The 18,370-nt window shown below is 42.2% G+C and overlaps 1 protein-coding gene across 1 annotated transcript; it reads right to left on the bottom strand.

The window, feature by feature from the left end:
- Nucleotides 1–14,493: 14,493 nt before the first annotated feature.
- Nucleotides 14,494–15,426, bottom strand: LOC122919720 (olfactory receptor 8D1-like). Its single transcript, XM_044268904.1, has one exon. The coding sequence runs from the start codon at nt 15,424–15,426 to the stop codon at nt 14,494–14,496; it is 933 nt and encodes a 310-aa protein (XP_044124839.1).
- Between the last annotated feature and the right edge of the window lie 2,944 nt (nt 15,427–18,370).

Here is an 18,370-nt window from a genome sequence, read left to right on the forward strand (position 1 = left end):
GCCTGTTCATTAAAGGGCCAGGGGAACAGCTAGCTGGGAAATCCGGGTGACCTAGGACTGGGAACAGTGGGGATGGTGTTGGCAAGATCGTATGAAATTGAAGTAGGGTAGGGCCTATAGTGGGTTGGGTAGAGAGTGCAGTAGGAATCTGGGACATCGCCCAAGGGGGGCAAGGGGGCAAGGGGGGACTGGGAACACAGATGTTCAATGGTAATGGTAACCCATTATTTAAAAGGAGTGTGATGGCACCAGTCCATGACCTGTTGAAGCATGGTGGCTGCATAATATTTACGGAGATCGGGTATCCCCAGGCCCCCCTGCTCCTTCGGGGTATGAAGTAGGGAACGGGCCAGTCTCAGTCTCTTACCCGCTCAGATAAACCTAAAAAGATCTTGGTGAACAGTATCAAAGAAACTTGTGTGTAATTTTATGGGGAGGGTCTGAAAGAGGTACAGCAGACGAGGAAAAACATTCATCTTACTGTAAATATGGTATAACGGCCTACTATTGAGATCCTCTCTAACCTGACCTAAAAGGGGGGCATGATCCCTGCTGTAAACCTCTCTCAAATCCCTTGGGATCCAAGTCCCTAGGCATTTGACAGCTCCGACTGTCCATCTAAATGGGAGAGAGGCAACTAGGGTAGATTCCATTGAGCTTGCTAACGATATATTTAAAGCCTCTGATTTTTGGAAGTTATTTTTCAGATTGGCTAAAGTGTTGAACGTATTAAACTCTGTGATCAGATTCGGGAAAGAGGTTAGGGGCCTAGTGATTGTAAACATCAGGTCATCCGCATATGCAGCAATCTTAAATTCCTGGGCACCCACGGAGAGGCCTGTAATATTGGGATTCATCCTCACTGTTCGGATCAGGGATTCTAAGGTAAGAACAAAAATCAAAGGAGAGGGAGGACAACCCTGGCGGGTCCCGTTTTGTATGTCAAAAGCGGACGATAATACACCATTAACCTTCATCAAGGCAGTAGGGGAGGAATAGAGGGAACGGATCCAGGCCATCGTGGAGTCACCTATGCCCACATTCTTCAAGACTGCGAAGAGCTACAGCCAACTCACTCTGTCAAATGCCTTTTCGGCATCCGTGTACAAGAGAAACATAGAAACATAGAATGTGTCGGCAGATAAGAACCATTTGGCCCATCAAGTCTGCCCAATACACTGAATACTATGGATAGCCCCTGGCCCTATCTTATATGAAGGATGGCCTTATGCCTATCCCATGCATGCTTAAACTCCTCCACTGTATTTGCAGCTGCCACTTCTGCAGGAAGGCTATTCCATGCATCCACTACTCTCTCAGTAAAGTAATACTTCCTGATATTACTTTTAAACCTTTGCCCCTCTAATTTAAAACTATGTCCTCTTGTAGCAGTTTTTCTTCTTTTAAATCTTCTCTCCTCTTTTACCTTGTTGATTCCCTTTATGTATTTAGCAGTTTCTATCATATCCCCTCTGTCTCGTCTTTCTTCCAAGCTATACATGTTAAGGTCCTTTAGTCTTTCCTGGTAAGTTTTATCCTGCAATCCATGGACCAGTTTAGTAGCTCTTCTCTGAACTCTCTCCAAAGTATCAATACCCTTCTGGAGATATGGTCTCCAGTACTGAGCACAATACTCCAGATGAGGTCTCTCTAGTGCTCTGTAGAGCGGCATGAGCACCTCCCTCTTTCTACTAGTGTTGTTCACGAATATTAGAATTTCAATTTTTTTTAACGAATATAGGTACTTCGAAAATTTGCGAATATTTCGAATATAGTGATATATATTCGTAATTTTGAATATTCGCTGCAGTATATTTGACTTTAGGAGTAGTGTTGTTTGCGAATTTTCGTAATGCTAATTTTTTATTTCAAATTTTTCAACTTACAACTATTAGACAAAGAAGATTATAGCGCTATATTAGCTAAATTGCTCTATATTCTATATTGCTTTTATTTTTCGAATATTTGCTATATTGCTATAACTTAGTTTTTTTGAATATTCGTAATATTCTAAAAGAAGAATATATAGCAATATAGCGAATATTAGAAAAAACAAATATAGAGCAATTTAGCTAATATAGTGCTATAATCTTCTTTGTCTAATAGTTGTAATTTTTTTCTCATCTGTAGGAAAAAAATGACAACTATATAAAAAAAAAAGATTATAGCACTATATTAGGCTACTTTCATACTTGCGTTCGGGGTTCCGCTTGTGAGTTCCGTTTGAAGTCTCTCACAAGCGGCCCCGAACGCATCCGTACGGCCATAATGCATTCTGAGTGGATGCGGATCCGCTCAGAATGCCTCAGTCTGGCACCATTTGGCCTCCGCTCCGCTCAGCAGAACTTTAGATGAGAAAAAAATTACAACTATTAGACAAAGAAGATTATAGCACTATATTTGCAAAAATGCTCTATATTCAGTTTTTTTTCGAATATTCGCTATATTGCTATATATTCTTGTTTTAGAATATTACGAATATTCGAAAAAACTAAGTTATAGCAATATAGCGAATATAAAAAACAAAACAAATATAGAGCAATTTAGCTAATATAGTGCTATAATCTTCTTTGTCTAATAGTTGTAAGTTGAAAAATTCGCAATAACAAATTCGGATTCCGAAAATTCGAATTCCGAAAATTTGCATATTACACAATCATTACCTTGCCGACTTTTCGAGTAAAAAAAAACCGTAGAATATAACGAATATTCGAATTTGCGAATATTCGACGAATATTCTACAAAATATTTGTGAAATATCGCGAATTCGAATATGACCCCTGCCGCTCATCACTACTTTCTACTGGTAATGCCTCTCCCTATACACCCAAGCATTCTGCTAGCATTTCCTGCTGCTCTATGACATGGTCTGCCTACCTTTAAGTCTTCTGAAATAATGGCCCCTAAATCCCTTTCCTCAGATACTGAGGTTAGGCCTGTACCACTGATTTTATATTCTGCTCTTGGGTTTTTACGCCCCAGGTGCATTATTTTGCACTTATCAACATAACATTTTTGTTGCCAGATTTTTGACCATTTCTCTAGTTTTCCTAAATCCTTTTCCATTTGGTGTATCCCTCCAGGAACATCAACCCTGTTACAAATCTTTGTGTCATCAGCAAAATGACATATCTTACCATCGAGGCCTTCTGCAATTTCCCTGATAAAGATATTAAACAATATGGGTCCCAGAACAGATCCCTGAGGTACCCCACTTGTAACAAGACCATGGTCTGAATATACTCCATTGACTACAACCCTCTGTTGTTTGTCCCTCAGCCACTGCCTAATTCATTCAACAATATGGGAGTCCAAGCCCAAAGACTGCAATTTATTGATAAGCCTTCTATGTGGGACGGTATCAAAAGCCTTACTAAAGTCTAGATAAGCGATGTCTACTGCACCTCCTCCATCTATTATTTTAGTCACTCAATCAAAAAAATCAATAAGATTAGTTTGACATGATCTCCCTGAAGTAAACCCATGCTGTTTTTCATCTTTCAATCCATGGGATTTTAGATGTTCCACAATCCTCTCCTTAAAGAGGACCTTTCACTAGTTTAAAAACTAAAAACTAACTCTATCGGTGGGCAGAGCGGCACCCAGGGGTCCCCCTGCACTTACTAGTATGTCTGGGCGCCGCTCCGTTCGCCCGGTATAAGCTCCGGTGTCTGCAGCTCCCTCTGTTGTACTGGGCGGAGTTTTTGTATTAGGTGTGTCCCTTGCTGCAGCGCTGGCCAATCGCAGCGCACAGCTCATAGCCTGGGACTCTTAGGTTATGCACTGTGCGCTGCGATTGGCCAGCGCTGCAGCAAGGGACAACCCTAATACAAAAACTCCGCCCAGTACAACAGAGGGAGCTGCAGACACCGGAGCCTATACCGAGCGAACGGAGCGGCACCCAGACATACTAGTAAGTGCAGGGGGACCCCTGGGTGCCGCTCTGCCCACTTATATAGTTCGTTTTTAAACTAGTGAAAGGTCCTCTTTAAGTATGGTTTCCATTAATTTCCCCACTATTGATGTCAGGCTTACTGGCCTATAGTTGCCCGATTCCTCCCTACTACCTTTCTTGTGAATGGGCACAACATTTGCTATTTTTAAATCTTCTGGGACGACTCCTGTTACCAGTGATTGGTTAAATAAATCTGTTAATGGTTTTGCTAATGCAGTGTCCCACTACGTGGCTGTGGGCACCACAAATTTGTTTTATTGTGTTTTATTGTCATATATTATGCCTGTATGCTGTATTTCATCTCATGTCATATTCTCCCATGTCATTATGTGATTTTTACATGTAAGATGCTTTACACAGGCCTAGTTAGGGTGCACTACACTAGTTTCTCCACTAGACGGGGCAGTGTTACAGTGTATATATAGCTTAGCTCAGGCCCAAGTTAGGCAGTCTTTTCCCTGAAGTTTAGTCAGAGAGCAGTCATGAAGTAGCTGCTTGCTGGAGGGAGGCCTCCTGCCTCTCTGCTCTCTCCATGTTGGCTCCCCAGTCCAGGGTTAAAGCCTCAAGATTCAGCCCAGAGGTGAGAAGTCCACTTCTACAGCACACTCCTCCGGGGTGACCAGTGACAAGCTGCAACTGCAGGTATTCAAGGGGATTATTATATGTATTTCAAGTCAAAGGATAGCACAAGGACATACTTAAAGGCTTCCCAAGCACCTTTGCAAGCAGGTGTAGGACATAGCTTCTGGCATCCACACCTTCCAGTTTAAACCCTGAGGACAGATAGGCCATCTGTCAGAAAAGCACTGGAAAATAGAGGTTCAAGGATTCTGAAAACCACCTTCAAGTCAGGTTAAAATCAGGCGACAGTTTTCACCAGCCTAAGACTTTTATACTTCAAGAGCCTAGTCTGAAGCAGTAGCTTTCACACATATTATATATATATATATATATATAGGACTAAGAGCCTGTTTTTATCTGAGGACTTACATTACCCTATTCCTTTATGCATCAGACTGTATTTCTTACATGGATGTACCAAAGACTGTTTATTTCTTGGATGTAACCATTACCAGGCGCAACGTTCAGTAAAAGTTATTAGCTGGATTGCACCATCCTTGTCTCAGTCTCCAATTCCTCAGTTAACACTACAGTAAATGGTTGTACCACCACAAAAGGTACTGGCGTCACGACTACAAGGGACCTTGCCATAGGCACATTAATACAGACCATCAAGGGCACCTCGACCCACCATCTTGCCTGTGTCCCTTACACCAGAGTGTGCCCCAGAGAATTCCTGTGCCGTTCTCCTCATCACTTATGCAGGCCTGCCCAGGGATGATAACCATGTGTAACCAGAACTGTATTGACCTCGGCCCACCTAATGCTCACACCGTGACCTCACGTATAATTCCCCTGTCGGTCTGGCATACTGCACTAGTACACCGCTAAGCTCTTTTAATAGCTTTGGGTGTATCCCATCAGGCCCCTGTGACTTATTTGTATTAATTTTAGACAGCTGACTTAGAACCTCTTCCTCTGTAAAGACACATGCATCAAAAGATTAATTAGTCTTCATCCCTAACTGAGGTCCTTCTCCTTCATTTTCCTTTGTAAAAACTGAACAGAAGTGTTCATTGAGGCAGTCAGCTAGTTCTTTATCTTCTTCCATATACCTTCCTTCTTTTGTTTTTAATTTGTTGATTCCTTGTTTTAATTTCCTTTTTTTTTTCATTTATGTATCTAAAGAATGTCTTATCACCTTTTTTCTGCTGTAGAGATAATCCCAGTAGGGAATTTAGAATATCTGTACTCCTGGCAGAACTTGCTATTTTGGTTTTCCAGTTTACATCAGGAAGATTAAAGTCTCCCATAATGATAACTTCCCCTTTCAATGTCATTTTAGCTATTTCCTCAACTAGTAGATCATCTAATTCTTTGACTTGGCCAGGTGGTCTATACTGTATATCACACCTACACAAGTTACCTTATGATTATCAAGCTGCAACGTGACCCAAACTGACTCTAAATTAGTCTTGCTAACTTGTATTAGATTAGTTTTTTTGCTATCTTTCACATACAGGGCCACCCCTCCTCCTTTCTTGCCTTCTCTGTCTTTCCTACAGTCATGTGAAAAAATTAGGACACCCTTTGAAAGCATGTGGTTTTTTGTAACATTTTTAATAAAAGGTTATTTCATCTCCGTTTCAACAATACAGAGAGATTAAAGTAATCCAACTAAACAAAGAAAACTGAAGAAAAGTCTTTTCAAGATCTTCTGTAAATGTCATTCTACAAAAATGCCTATTCTAACTGAGGAAAAAGATAGGACACCCTCACATGTATTCCCTCTTAAATTGGCTCAGATCTCACACAGGTATATCACACCAGGTGCACATAATTAGCAGATCGTTACTCTGCATGTTGAATGAGGCTTGCCCTATTTAAACCTCAGACATTTAGTTTGGTGTGCTCCTGACTGTTGAAGTGAGAGTGAGCACCATGGTGAGAGCAAAAGAGCTGTCAGAGGACTTCAGAAAAAAGATTGTAGCAGCCTATGAGTCTGGGAAGGGATTTAAAAAGATCTCAAAAGATTTTGAAATCAGCCATTCCACTGTCCGGAAGATAGTCTACAAGTGGAGGGCTTTCAAAACAACTGCCAACATGCCCAGGACTGGTCGCCCCAGCAAGTTCACCCCAAGAGCAGACCGCAAGATGCTAAAAGAGGTCTCCAAAAACCCTAAAGTGTCATCTCGAGAACTACAGCAGGCTCTGGCTACTGTTGATGTAGAAGTACATGCCTCTACAATCAGAAAGAGACTGTACAAGTTTAACTTGCATGGGAGGTGTGCAAGGAGGAAACCTTTGCTTTCCAAGAGAAACATCGAGGCCAGACTGACATTTGCCAGAGATAAAGTTGACAAAGACCAGGACTTCTGGAATAATGTTCTTTGGACAGATGAGTCCAAAATTGAATTATTTGGACACAACAGCAGAGGACATGTTTGGCGTAAACCAAACACAGCATTCCAAGAAAAGAACCTCATACCAACTGTGAAGCATGGAGGTGGAAGTGTCATGGTTTGGGGCTGCTTTGCTGCAGCAGGACCTGGTCAGCTCACCATCATAGAATCCACGATGAATTCTACTGTGTATCAGAAGGTGCTTGAAGAACATGTGAGACCATCAGTTAGAAAATTAAAGCTGAAGCGGAACTGGACCATGCAACCTGACAATGACCCAAAACATACTAGTAAATCAACCAAAGATTGGCTGAAAAAGAAGAAATGGAGAGTCCTGGAATGGCCAAGTCAAAGTCCAGATTTGAATCCCATTGAGATGCTGTGGGGTGACTTGAAAAGGGCTGTACGTGCAAGAAACCCTTCAAACATCTCACAGCTGAAAAAGTTCTGCATTGAGGAGTGGGGTAAAATTTCCTCAGACCGATGTCGAAGACTGGTAGATGGCTACAAGAACCGTCTCACTGCAGTTATTTCAGCCAAAGGAGGTAACACTCGCTATTAGGGGCAAGGGTGTCCTATCTTTTTCCTCAGTTAGAATAGGCATTTTTGTAGAATGACATTTACAGAAGATCTTGAAAAGACTTTTCTTCAGTTTTCTTTGTTTAGTCGGATTACTTTAATCTCTCTGTATTGTTGAAACGGAGATGAAATAACCTTTTATTAAAAATGTTACAAAAAACCACATGCTTTCAAAGGGTGTCCTAATTTTTTCACATGACTGTATATAGAGAAAACCCTGGTATTGTTATATCCCAGTCATTACTCTCATTAAACCATGTCTCAGAAACAGCCACTAAATCTATATTCTCAGATGCCATTTTAGACTCAAGTTCATTGATCTTATTCCCTAAACTGCAAGACAAGACTCTGAGCTTGCCTCTGCTATCCTATCTTGGTCATTTACGTTGGGGCCCTGGGGAGTGCCAATCAATGGTTCATAATTTCTCTCTCTCTCTATTCTCGTAAGGACCGAGCTAGCGTCCTGCTCTATTTGTTACCAAATTCAAAGAAGTGGTGTCTACCCCTGGTTAGCAGGGTTTTGGTGCGTATATCAAGTTTCTCCTTAATTTTTTTCCGAGCCATTAGCAAGGCAGAATGAGAGACTAGAGCATGAGAGTGTTTATGCGAATGTTCCAGGTGGGAAACCTCAGCCAGGAGCTGGGAGATTTCTGCTGCTCGCTCTTTCTTGCGTCTGGCTCCATGTTTAATGAGCGCCCCCCTAACCACACACTTGTGAGCAGCCCAAACTGTTGGGGAAGAGGTACCCTCCACTTGGTTTTCTTCAAAATAACTTGAGAGTACCATATGGACATCCTGAGTGATTTATAGATCCTGTATCAGAGACTCATTTAGTCACCACTGCCAGGACCTAGGAGCAGGAAGGGGGGATTTCAGGGAAACATGGATCATAGCATAATCTGAAAAAGTCCTAGAATCATTAGTGGAGGAGGCGAGAAGGGGTGCCACAGAGTGCTGAATAGGAAATAATCTAGCCGAGAGTACACATCCCTTGCTGGAGAATAATAGGTATAATCTCAAACATCTGGATTAACCGCCCTTCACACGTCAACCAACTGGTGGGAGTGAAGGAGACGTTTGATGCAATGGATATAGGAGTAAGCCAAATGAGAGGCTCCTCTAGAGAGGACCAGTAGTGTGCCCTCTGCAAAACTATCAAGTCTCGACAGAATTCCCGCTAAGGACGGAAATTGATTGATATTGGGTAGGTATACTGTACATTGGCAAGGGTATAAAGATGTCTGGCTAGGTGACCTTTTACAAACAAAAATCTGCCATTATCATCTGTCTTGACATCTACCAATTCCCATGGGGTGGTTCTAGAGACAAGTATGCTTTCTCCCCTCGACTTTAAAACTGAATAACAACTATAGTAAGTGTCCGGGTACCTGGGTGATCTAAAAAGGGGTAGCGCGCCCTTACGGAATTGGGTCTCCTGTATAAATGCAATTTCTACCTTCTTGCTCCATAGGAGCGGGAAAATAGAGGATCTTTTCTCAGGTGTGTTCAACCCATTGGCGTTGATGCCAGCAAAGTTAATGGTTGACATATTCCTGACCTAAGCCAAATACCCGATACAGCTAATCCAGAGCTGTTAGAATGAGAGAAAAAGAAGTAACAAAATAAAAAACAAGGAATAAAAACCAAGAAAATTATATCTATAACAAAAACGGTGGAAAAAATACACTTGGCAAACTTCGAGGTGCCCAAAGTTGAGCAGACTGAGAATCGCATTTCTACGTGGGGAGAGGAAAAGCAAATATAATTTACTTCCCTTTCCCTGGGCCAAATGTAACATAACACAAGAAAACCTCTGGAGAAGGTCAGGTCATACAGTGGGATGCGAAAGTTTGGGCAACCTTGTTAATCGCCATGATTTTCCTGTATAAATCGTTTGTTCTTACGATAAAAAATGTCAGTTAAATATATCATATAGGAGACACACACAGTGATATTTAAGAAGTGAAATGAAGTTTATTGGATTTACAGAAAGTGTGCTGTAATTGTTTAAACAAAATTAGGCAGGTGCATAAATTTGGGCACCACAAAAAAGAAATGAAATCAATATTTAGTAGATCCTCCTTTTGCAGAAATGACAGCCTCTAAACGCTTCCTGTAGGTTCCAATGAGAGTCTGGATTCTGGTTGAAGGTATTTTGGACCATTTCTCTTTACAAAACATCTTTAGTTCATTTGATGGCTTCCGAGCATGAACAGCTCTCTTTAAGTCACACCACAGATTTTCAATTATATTCAGGTCTGGGGACTGAGATGGCCATTCCAGAACGTTGTACTTGTTCCTCTGCATAAATGATTTTGAGCAGTGTTTAGGGTCGTTGTCTTGTTGAAAGATCCAGCCCCGGCGCAGCTTCAGCTTTGTCACTGATTCCTGGACATTGGTCTCCAGAATCTGCTGATACTGAGTGGAATCCATGCGTCCCTCAACTTTGACAAGATTCCCAGTCCCTGCACTGGCCACACAGCCCCACAGCATGATGGAACCACCACCATATTTTACTGTAGGTAGCAGGTGTTTTTCTTGGAATGATGTGTTCTTTTTCCTCCATGCATAACGCCCCTTGTTATGGCCAAATAACTACATTTTAGTTTCATCAGTCCACCGCACCTTATTCCAAAATGAAGCTGGCTTATCCAAATGTGCTTTAGCCCACCTCAAGCGGCACTTTTTGTGCTGTGGGCGGAGAAAAGGCTTCCTCTGCATCCCTCTCGCATACAGCATCTCCTTGTGTAAAGTGCGCCGAATGATGCACAGTGACTCCATCTGCAGCAAGATGATGTTGTAGGTCTTTGGTGCTGGTCTGTGGGTTGACTCTGACTGTTCTCACCATTCGTCGCTTCTGTCTATCTGAGATTTTTCTTAGTCTGCCACTTCGAGCCTTGAACTGAGCCTGTGGTCTTCCATTTCCTCAATATGTTCCTAACTGTGGAAACAGACGGCTGAAATCTCTGAGACAGCTTTCTGTATCCTTCCCCTAAACCATGATGGTGAACTATCTTTGTCTTCAGGTCATTTGAGAGTTGTTTTGAGACCCCCATGTTGCTACTCTTCAGAGAAAATTAAAAGAGGAGGGAAACTTACAATTGACCCCCTTAAATACTCTTTCTCATAATTGGATTCACCTGTGTATGTAGGTCAGGGGTCACTGAGCTTACCAAGCCAATTTGAGTTCCAATAATTAGTTCTAAAGGTTTTGGAATCAATAAAATGACAACAGTGCCCAAATTTATGCACCTGCCTAATTTTGTTAAAACAATTATAGCACTTTCTGTAAATCCAATAAACTTCATTTCACTTCTCAAATATCACTGTGTGCGTCTCCTATATGATATATTTAACTGACATTTTTTATCGTAAGAACAAACGATTTATTCAGGAAAATCATGACGATTAACAAGGTTGCCCAAACTTTCGCATCCCACTGTATATGAGAGCAAAATCAATTACCACCGAGGGCAGATAGTCTGCCAACCGGCTAGTAAGTAGTGTTAGCCTCAGCTAAACAGACATCACTATCAGGCTAGTCCCCGCAGCAAAGGACTACAAACATCAACCGCAGTCCTCAATTGCCGGAGTAGTTTCCATGTGGGTCTCCTGTTCAAATGTTGGTATACCTGAAAAGGGTCCGCGTGGAGACTTGCCACGAGAACGCGGAGGAAGCAGAGCTGCCTGAGGAGTGGAAATGGGGACATCCAACCAGTCCAGGAGAGAGACAGTAGGGACTTCCAAAAACCGAGCCAGATCCCCAGCTTGGTCTGGGGAGTGCAGAGCAAAGGAGAGTCCATTTTTGCAAATAATTATATGAAACGTGTGTCCCTAATGGTAGGTAGCCCCAGCTTCAGTGATAGATTCTAGAAGAGGTTTAAGAATACGTCTCATTGTCAGGGTTCCCCTCGAAACGTCTGGCAGAAGTTGAATCTGAGCGCCCGCACACATAGTGGGACCCTGCCTCCACGCCCGTTGTAGAATCTCCTCTTTCTCCCTGAAAAATGAACCCTACATAGAACATCCCGGGGTTCTGGGTTATCCGGGCGTCTTAGTCCCAGAACTCGATGTACTTTGTCCAGCTAAATTGCTGCGTCTGCTGGTCTGGAGAGAAGGGTGTTGAAAATGGTTGAAACAACCTTGCGCAAGTCAGTCGCAGGCACCTCCTCCGGGATCCCATACAGTTTAATGTTATTGCGACGACCTCTGTTTTCCTGGTCATCCAATTGTAATAGCATGTGCCTGTTCATGGAACGCTGCAAGGCCAGTGTTTCTTCAACCTTAGTGAGGCGAGAGTCCAAGGTAGAAGAGACTTGCACCTGGGTGGTCAGTTGAGTAGAGATATTAACCAGGTCTGTCTTGACAGCTGCAATGGCTTGTTCTTGTTTGGACTCGACCCTCAAAATAATAGCTTCCAGATCATTTTTAGTGGGTAGGTTACTGAAGAGGGACCAGATATCCTTCAGTTTCGGGCGCTTAGAGTGTCTACTGCCCGAAGATAAGACAGAAGATGGGGTCTCTGAGGCATCAGAGAAGGCAGGGGTTTGGAAAATGGCAGGTGTAGGTGGAAGGTCCGAATTGGAGTCCGGAACATAGAGCGGCCTGCAGCCAGTGCCTGGCATAAATTCTCTTGCGGTAGGGGAGAGAGAGCATGGCTGTGCCACATGTGGGGCCAATACATCACCATACTGTGAGACCACAGCGTCGGGTCCATACACAGAGTCTCCATTGTTACCGATCCGCCTTGGGGCATCAAAGAGAGAAGCACAGGAGTCTGTACAGCTGGGGCAGGAGGCAGAGAGGCCGGGTGGTCTGGAGTCGGTGAACCATTAGGGTATGTGAGGTCTTGTAGCGCTGGAGCTCTTGCCGCCGAATCTCCTGCAGGCGCAATCTTGCATTCCGTTGCAAGGCGCGTCGGGCCGAGATTTGGCTAAAAAAATATTGTGCAATGCGCAATTCTGGAATCAGGTAAGAGGACCCACAACGACCTGAACGCCTTACCATCCTTCCTCATAAAGATAAATCAGGCTGGGTATGGCAAATCGATTAGTAAGAGAGTCTAGGGTCCAGGATATCTGCAGGGTGCGTGTTCACATTTAACTTTGCTGAGTCTGAGTGACTGCACTCCTCTAATGGAGCACCATACGCTACACCCATACGTTTTCGAGTCTCTTATATGCATCACTTATTTTAATGAGTGGTGGGAACTTGTGTAGGGACCCTCTTTGTGTGTAAACCACTATCTCAAAGGCTATGTAGACCTCTGGAGACAAAAAAAATTGTGACTGTATTTTACTGATTTTGGGCTAAAAACATTTTTTTCAATTAGTCTTTATTAAAAATATTTGCCCGTTCAGTCATAAAGGGTTTACAGTTTGTCTAGATATGTAAATCGTACTTTTGACTTTGTGCCAATAAGCCTTATCTCTAATTTACTAAGAGGTCATAAACACTTATTTAAACCACATTCTTATCAGTAAGATAAGAACAGAGCTAAAATGAGTGTTTATAATGTTAGAGATCAGAGATAAGGAGTCCGTCTGCTACTGGTCTGATGGAAAAGACAGAAAATTCAAAGGGTGCTTCTAGAGCATGTCAGTGCTGTACAGAAAAAAGGGTTCAATATTTGTGATAAAGGGAATAAAAAAATGAATTTATCTCAAAATGACTACAATGCAATAATAAAAATAATAATAAATAATTGCCCCCAAAAGTGTACATAGTCTTTAAGGATCATGGAATAGAGATGGAAGATGCAAGTCCTTCTGTTCCATATGGTTACATGTGTGGTACTGTTAATCAGTACTACATCTTTGCGATAGGGCCACCTAGCGTTATGTCTTGAAGTAAATCTAACAATCTTCTAAGCATATACCATAAAATAAGAAAATGTATGGTACGCTGGCAGTCCGGATGCCTTGCTACTAACCCTAGCGTGATCCAGCCTTGCTCTCCGGGCAATGGTGCTCCCCTCCACTGGCATTCTTTTCATTGTACCCAGGCTGTAGCCTGTTCATTTTCTGCTAAGCCTCCTGGCCCGTCTACCCTGAATTTGGTCTTATATCCTATATATGCTAGTACATTGCCTGTCCTGATCTAAGCATGTCTTCTGACTTTGTATATTGCCGGACCTCTTGGTTCCCTGCATTCAAGGGGAGATGCCAGGACAATGCCCTTAAGTTTAGCCCAAAGACAAAACGGTTAATTGGTACAGTGGGTCTACACCCACCAAACAATTTAAAAATGAAAAAACAGGCCCCAGACCAAAACACCATCCTGTGCTACAGCAGTCAGGGGTTCCATCAAGCTGGCGGAGCACAAATTTACAACTTCTGCTCAGTCCTAAAAACTAGAGAAGAGCGAAGTTATGAAAAATTTGATTTGGCTAATTCACAGAATTTCCCAAAGAAATTATATTTGTGAACAATTACTTTGTCACGAAGCACATTACTTTGTATGCAGCGGGCACCACCCCATCAGATGCCGCAGTCACTGCTAATCGCGGCATCTGAGGCTACAATTTAGGCATTTCAGGGGTTAATCAGGTAAAAATTTGAATAAATACTCACCTCATCCATTTGCTTGCGTAGGGGTTGTCACAGCCATCTTGATTGAAGACACCGTGCAAAATCCCGTGCAGTGACATGATGACGTCATCCGTCATCCCGCTGGCCAGGCACGGTGTGCGTAATGTCAAACGTCACCCTGTGCAAGACTTTGCATGGTTTCTGCAATCAAGATGGCCACAATAGCCTCTTTGTGCGCAAATGGATGAGGTGAGTTTTATTTTTTTTTCTTCTTATTTTTACCATGATTTATGACCACAAAGCGTGAGGAAATTCGGCTTCACAGGAAATCAAATTTTTCCTGAAATGCAGATTGAAGTCAATTGGTTTGATTTCGATTCGCTCAACACTATTAAAAACAATATTTTTCATGTTGGATGTAAAAAGACAATTGCTGTATGTGCAGTCCATTTGCTGCTGTGTTTTATTACACCCTATTGAGCATCCGCTTTAGAGCAGCCTTCACATCCTTATTTTTCAAACTATAAATCAAGGGGTTCAGCATCGGGACACCAGCCGTGTTAAACAACGAAAAAAGCTTATTGGAGTCTAAGTTGATCATGGAGAGTGGTCTTAAATACTGGAAGACAAGAGTTGTGTAGAGGAGAATGACCACCGTGAGGTGTGAGGAACATGTGTAGAAGGCCTTACGTCTTCCAGTGTTGGAACGGATCTTCAGTATGGTGGCTATAATGAAAAGGTAAGGAAGGAATGTGAGAAGAAATGGACATGTTGCATCAAACACTCCATTTATGTAAACTGAAAGCTCTAGGTAATAGGTATAACCGCAGAGGAGCTTTTGAAGAGATAATGGTTCACAGAAGAAATGGTTGACAACATTGGACTTATAACATGTGATAGTGGAAAGCACAATAACAAATGGAAGAACCTGTATAAATCCCACCAGCCAACACATGATAATCAAGGTTGTACACACCCTGTGGCTCATGATGGCATGATAACGTAAAGAATTGCAGACTGCCACATGCCGGTCATAACTCATCACCATCAGAATCAGAAGTTCATTGCATGTTAAGCCTGCAAATATATACATCTGCATCATACAGGCCATAAAATGTATAGTTTTATCACCTATTATAAAGTTAATGAGTGTCCCATGAAGGGTTGTAAAAGTTGAAGACATGTCAACTATAGACAGGTTGGCCAGAAAGAAGTACATGGGGGTGTGGAGATGATAATCGAGACAGACGAGAAGAAGAATGGTTAGATTACCACCAAATGTGAAGACATACATGAACAAAACCAAAAGGAAGGCTGGGACTTGGAGACATGGGTCACTTGATATCCCGACGATAATGAATTGATCCTTAGATGTTTGATTTTCTATATTCACATCCATAGCATGAGCCTGAAATATAAAAACCAAATCAATATAGAGTGTATACAGCCTTTAGAAACCATGCAACATAGCATACACACAGGCCTTTGACAGTACGGCAGTGGGAAATGTCCAATGTATGTATGATAAAAGTGTGGTGGTATATAAGGATGAGCGAACTTTGCTATATTTTGGATGGCAGACAAATCTGAATCTTTTCAGGTTTGTTTCAGACACATCCACTAAAACAGCGCATAGCGCCATTTTAGTGCACATGTTAGAGGGGGGAAAAGGCACTAGGAAGGAAGAAGAAAGGGTTTCACTCGAGTTGCAGTACCATTATAGTAGTGTCACATACGCTCACGTGGCAGTGAATGCAGGTCACTCCTTTTGATTCTCGCTATGTGGCAGGCTGCACTCCACGGTGGACACCTGGAGCAGCTGTTATAGGGAGGGACAGTACATGTTTTTCACAGACCTCTATTTCAATGTTTTTTGCGGCACTGGAGAGTCAGCAACATGGCGAGTTCCTTTCGACCCCCTCCCACCATGTAATGGTGCTGGCTCCCACAGCAGGCAACTATCTGCCTCCTCCAACTCCTCCTCCATGGACACAGTGTCGCTCACACTACCCCCTTTTCCTATCATATGTGTTAAGTCAAACATTGCCACACTGTGTTGGAGTTGATCGGCCTGGGCGAACATAGCCACACAGGTGAGCAGTTGCAGCTAAAGAACATCAAAGAGCAAACAGCTGTCACCCCACCGACTCTAACTGAGTAAATTGGCCAGCAAAAGTGGGCACAACATCCTTGCCGGGGGGGAAAAAACATGCTCCGTTCAAGATCTAAGACTCAACATTGCACATGATCGAGCATCTGTATAAGCAGTGGAGAGCCATGAACAATTTGGTCATGCACCAAACAACCTCAGCAGGGAGCATGTAATATTTCCAGGTCAGGCAGTGGCAGCTCATGATGTTCATGCTACAGTTGTCCTTCATCCCATTGATATGTATTTTTGAAGAGATGCTGATGCTCATGTAATAGGTGGCAAAGAAGGAGGAAGAACAGTTAACGCATCTTGCTATCTGCCTTGTAGCTGTTGAGGACCCACAATGAGAAACTCACATATAAGTGAGGGACATGAACATGTGGAGTCACTGTGGGTAGAGATCCATGGAGCTAAAAACAACCATAAATTACAAATAGGAGTTTACTATAAACCACCTAATATACCAAAGTCCACAGAAAATCTACTACTAAACGAGATAGATGAGGCGGCAAATCATAATGAGGTGGTTATTATGGGGGACTTCAACTACCCAGATATAGACTGGGAAACTGAAACTTGTATATCTCATAAGGTAAACTGGTTCTTGGCAATAACCAAAGACAATTACCTCTCCCAACTGGTTCAGGACCCGACTAGAGGGACAGCCATACTGGATTTAGTATTAACCAATAGGCCTGACAGAACAACAGACGTGCAGGTTGGGGGACAGCTGGGAAATAGTGACCATAAAGTAATAACCTTCCAATTATAATTCAAAAGAGCGTTTCTACAAGAAGGAACAAAAATACCAAACTTCAAAAAAGCCATAGGCCTAACTAACTGGGACAAAGTCCTCAAAAATAAAAATACAGCCACAAAATGGGATATCTTTAAAAACCTCCTAAAATCTCATTGAGAGAGGTACATACCATATGGGAATAAAAGGTTAAGGAACAAAAAGAAACCAATGTGGATAAATAGAACTGTAAAGAAAGCAATAAATGACAAAAAGAAACAAATAAATCACTAAAACAGGAGGGTAGCACGGAAGCACTGAAAAACTATAAGGAAAAAAATAAAAGCGGCCAAGCTAGAGACCGAGAGATTAATTGCCAAAGAGAGTAAAACTAACCCTAAAATGTTCTTCAATTATATAAATGTTAAAAAGTATAAATCTGAAGGTGTCGGCCCGTTAAAGAGTAATGAGGGGGGAGTCGCAGAGAGCGACGAGGAGAAAGCAAAGCTGTTAATTTTTTTTTTCTCCAATGTATTCACTGAGGAAAATAAACTGTCAGATGACATGCAGAATGTAAAAATAAATTCCCTATTAAAAGTGTCCTGTCTGACCCAGGAAGAAGTACAACAGCGATTTAAAAAGATTAAAATAGACAAATCGCCAGGACCGCATGGCATACACCCCCGTATCCTAAGGGAATTAAGTAATGTCATAGCCAGACCCATATTTCTGATATTTGTGGACTCTATATTGACAGGGAATGTCCCACAGGATTGGCGCATGGCAAATGTGGTGCCAATATTCAAAAAGGGTCCAAAAACAGAGCCTGGAAACTATAGGCCGGTAAGTTTAACATCTGTTGTGGGTAAACTGTTTGAAGGTTTTCTGAGAGATGCTATCTTAGAGCATTTCAACAGAAATAAGAAAATAACGCCATATCAGCATGGCTTCGTGAGGGATCGGTCATGCCAAACTAATTTAATCAGTTTCTATGAGGAGGTAAGTTCTAGACTTGACAGCGGCGAATCATTGGAGGTTGTGTATCTGGACTTCTCCAAAGCATTTGACACTGTACTACATAAAAAGTTAGTATATAAAATGAGAATGCTCGGACTGGGAGAAAACATCTTTATGTGGTTAAGTAACTGGCTCAATGATAGAAAACAGAGGGTGGTTATTAACGGTACACACTCAGATTGGGTCACTGTCACTAGTGGAGTACCTTAGGGGTCAGTATTGGGCAATATTCTCTTCAATATATTTATTAATGATCTTGTAGAAGGCATGCATAGTAAAATATGAATTTTCGCAGATGACACTAAACTGTGTAAAGTAATTTACACTGAAGAGGACAGTATACTACTACAGAGGGATCTGGATAGATTGGAGGCTTGGGCAGATAAGTGGCAGATGAGGTTTAACACTGACAAATGTAAAGTTATGCACATGGGAAGG

Source organism: Bufo gargarizans, chromosome 9 (genome assembly GCF_014858855.1).
Source record: "Bufo gargarizans isolate SCDJY-AF-19 chromosome 9, ASM1485885v1, whole genome shotgun sequence".
Lineage (NCBI taxonomy): Eukaryota > Metazoa > Chordata > Amphibia > Anura > Bufonidae > Bufo > Bufo gargarizans.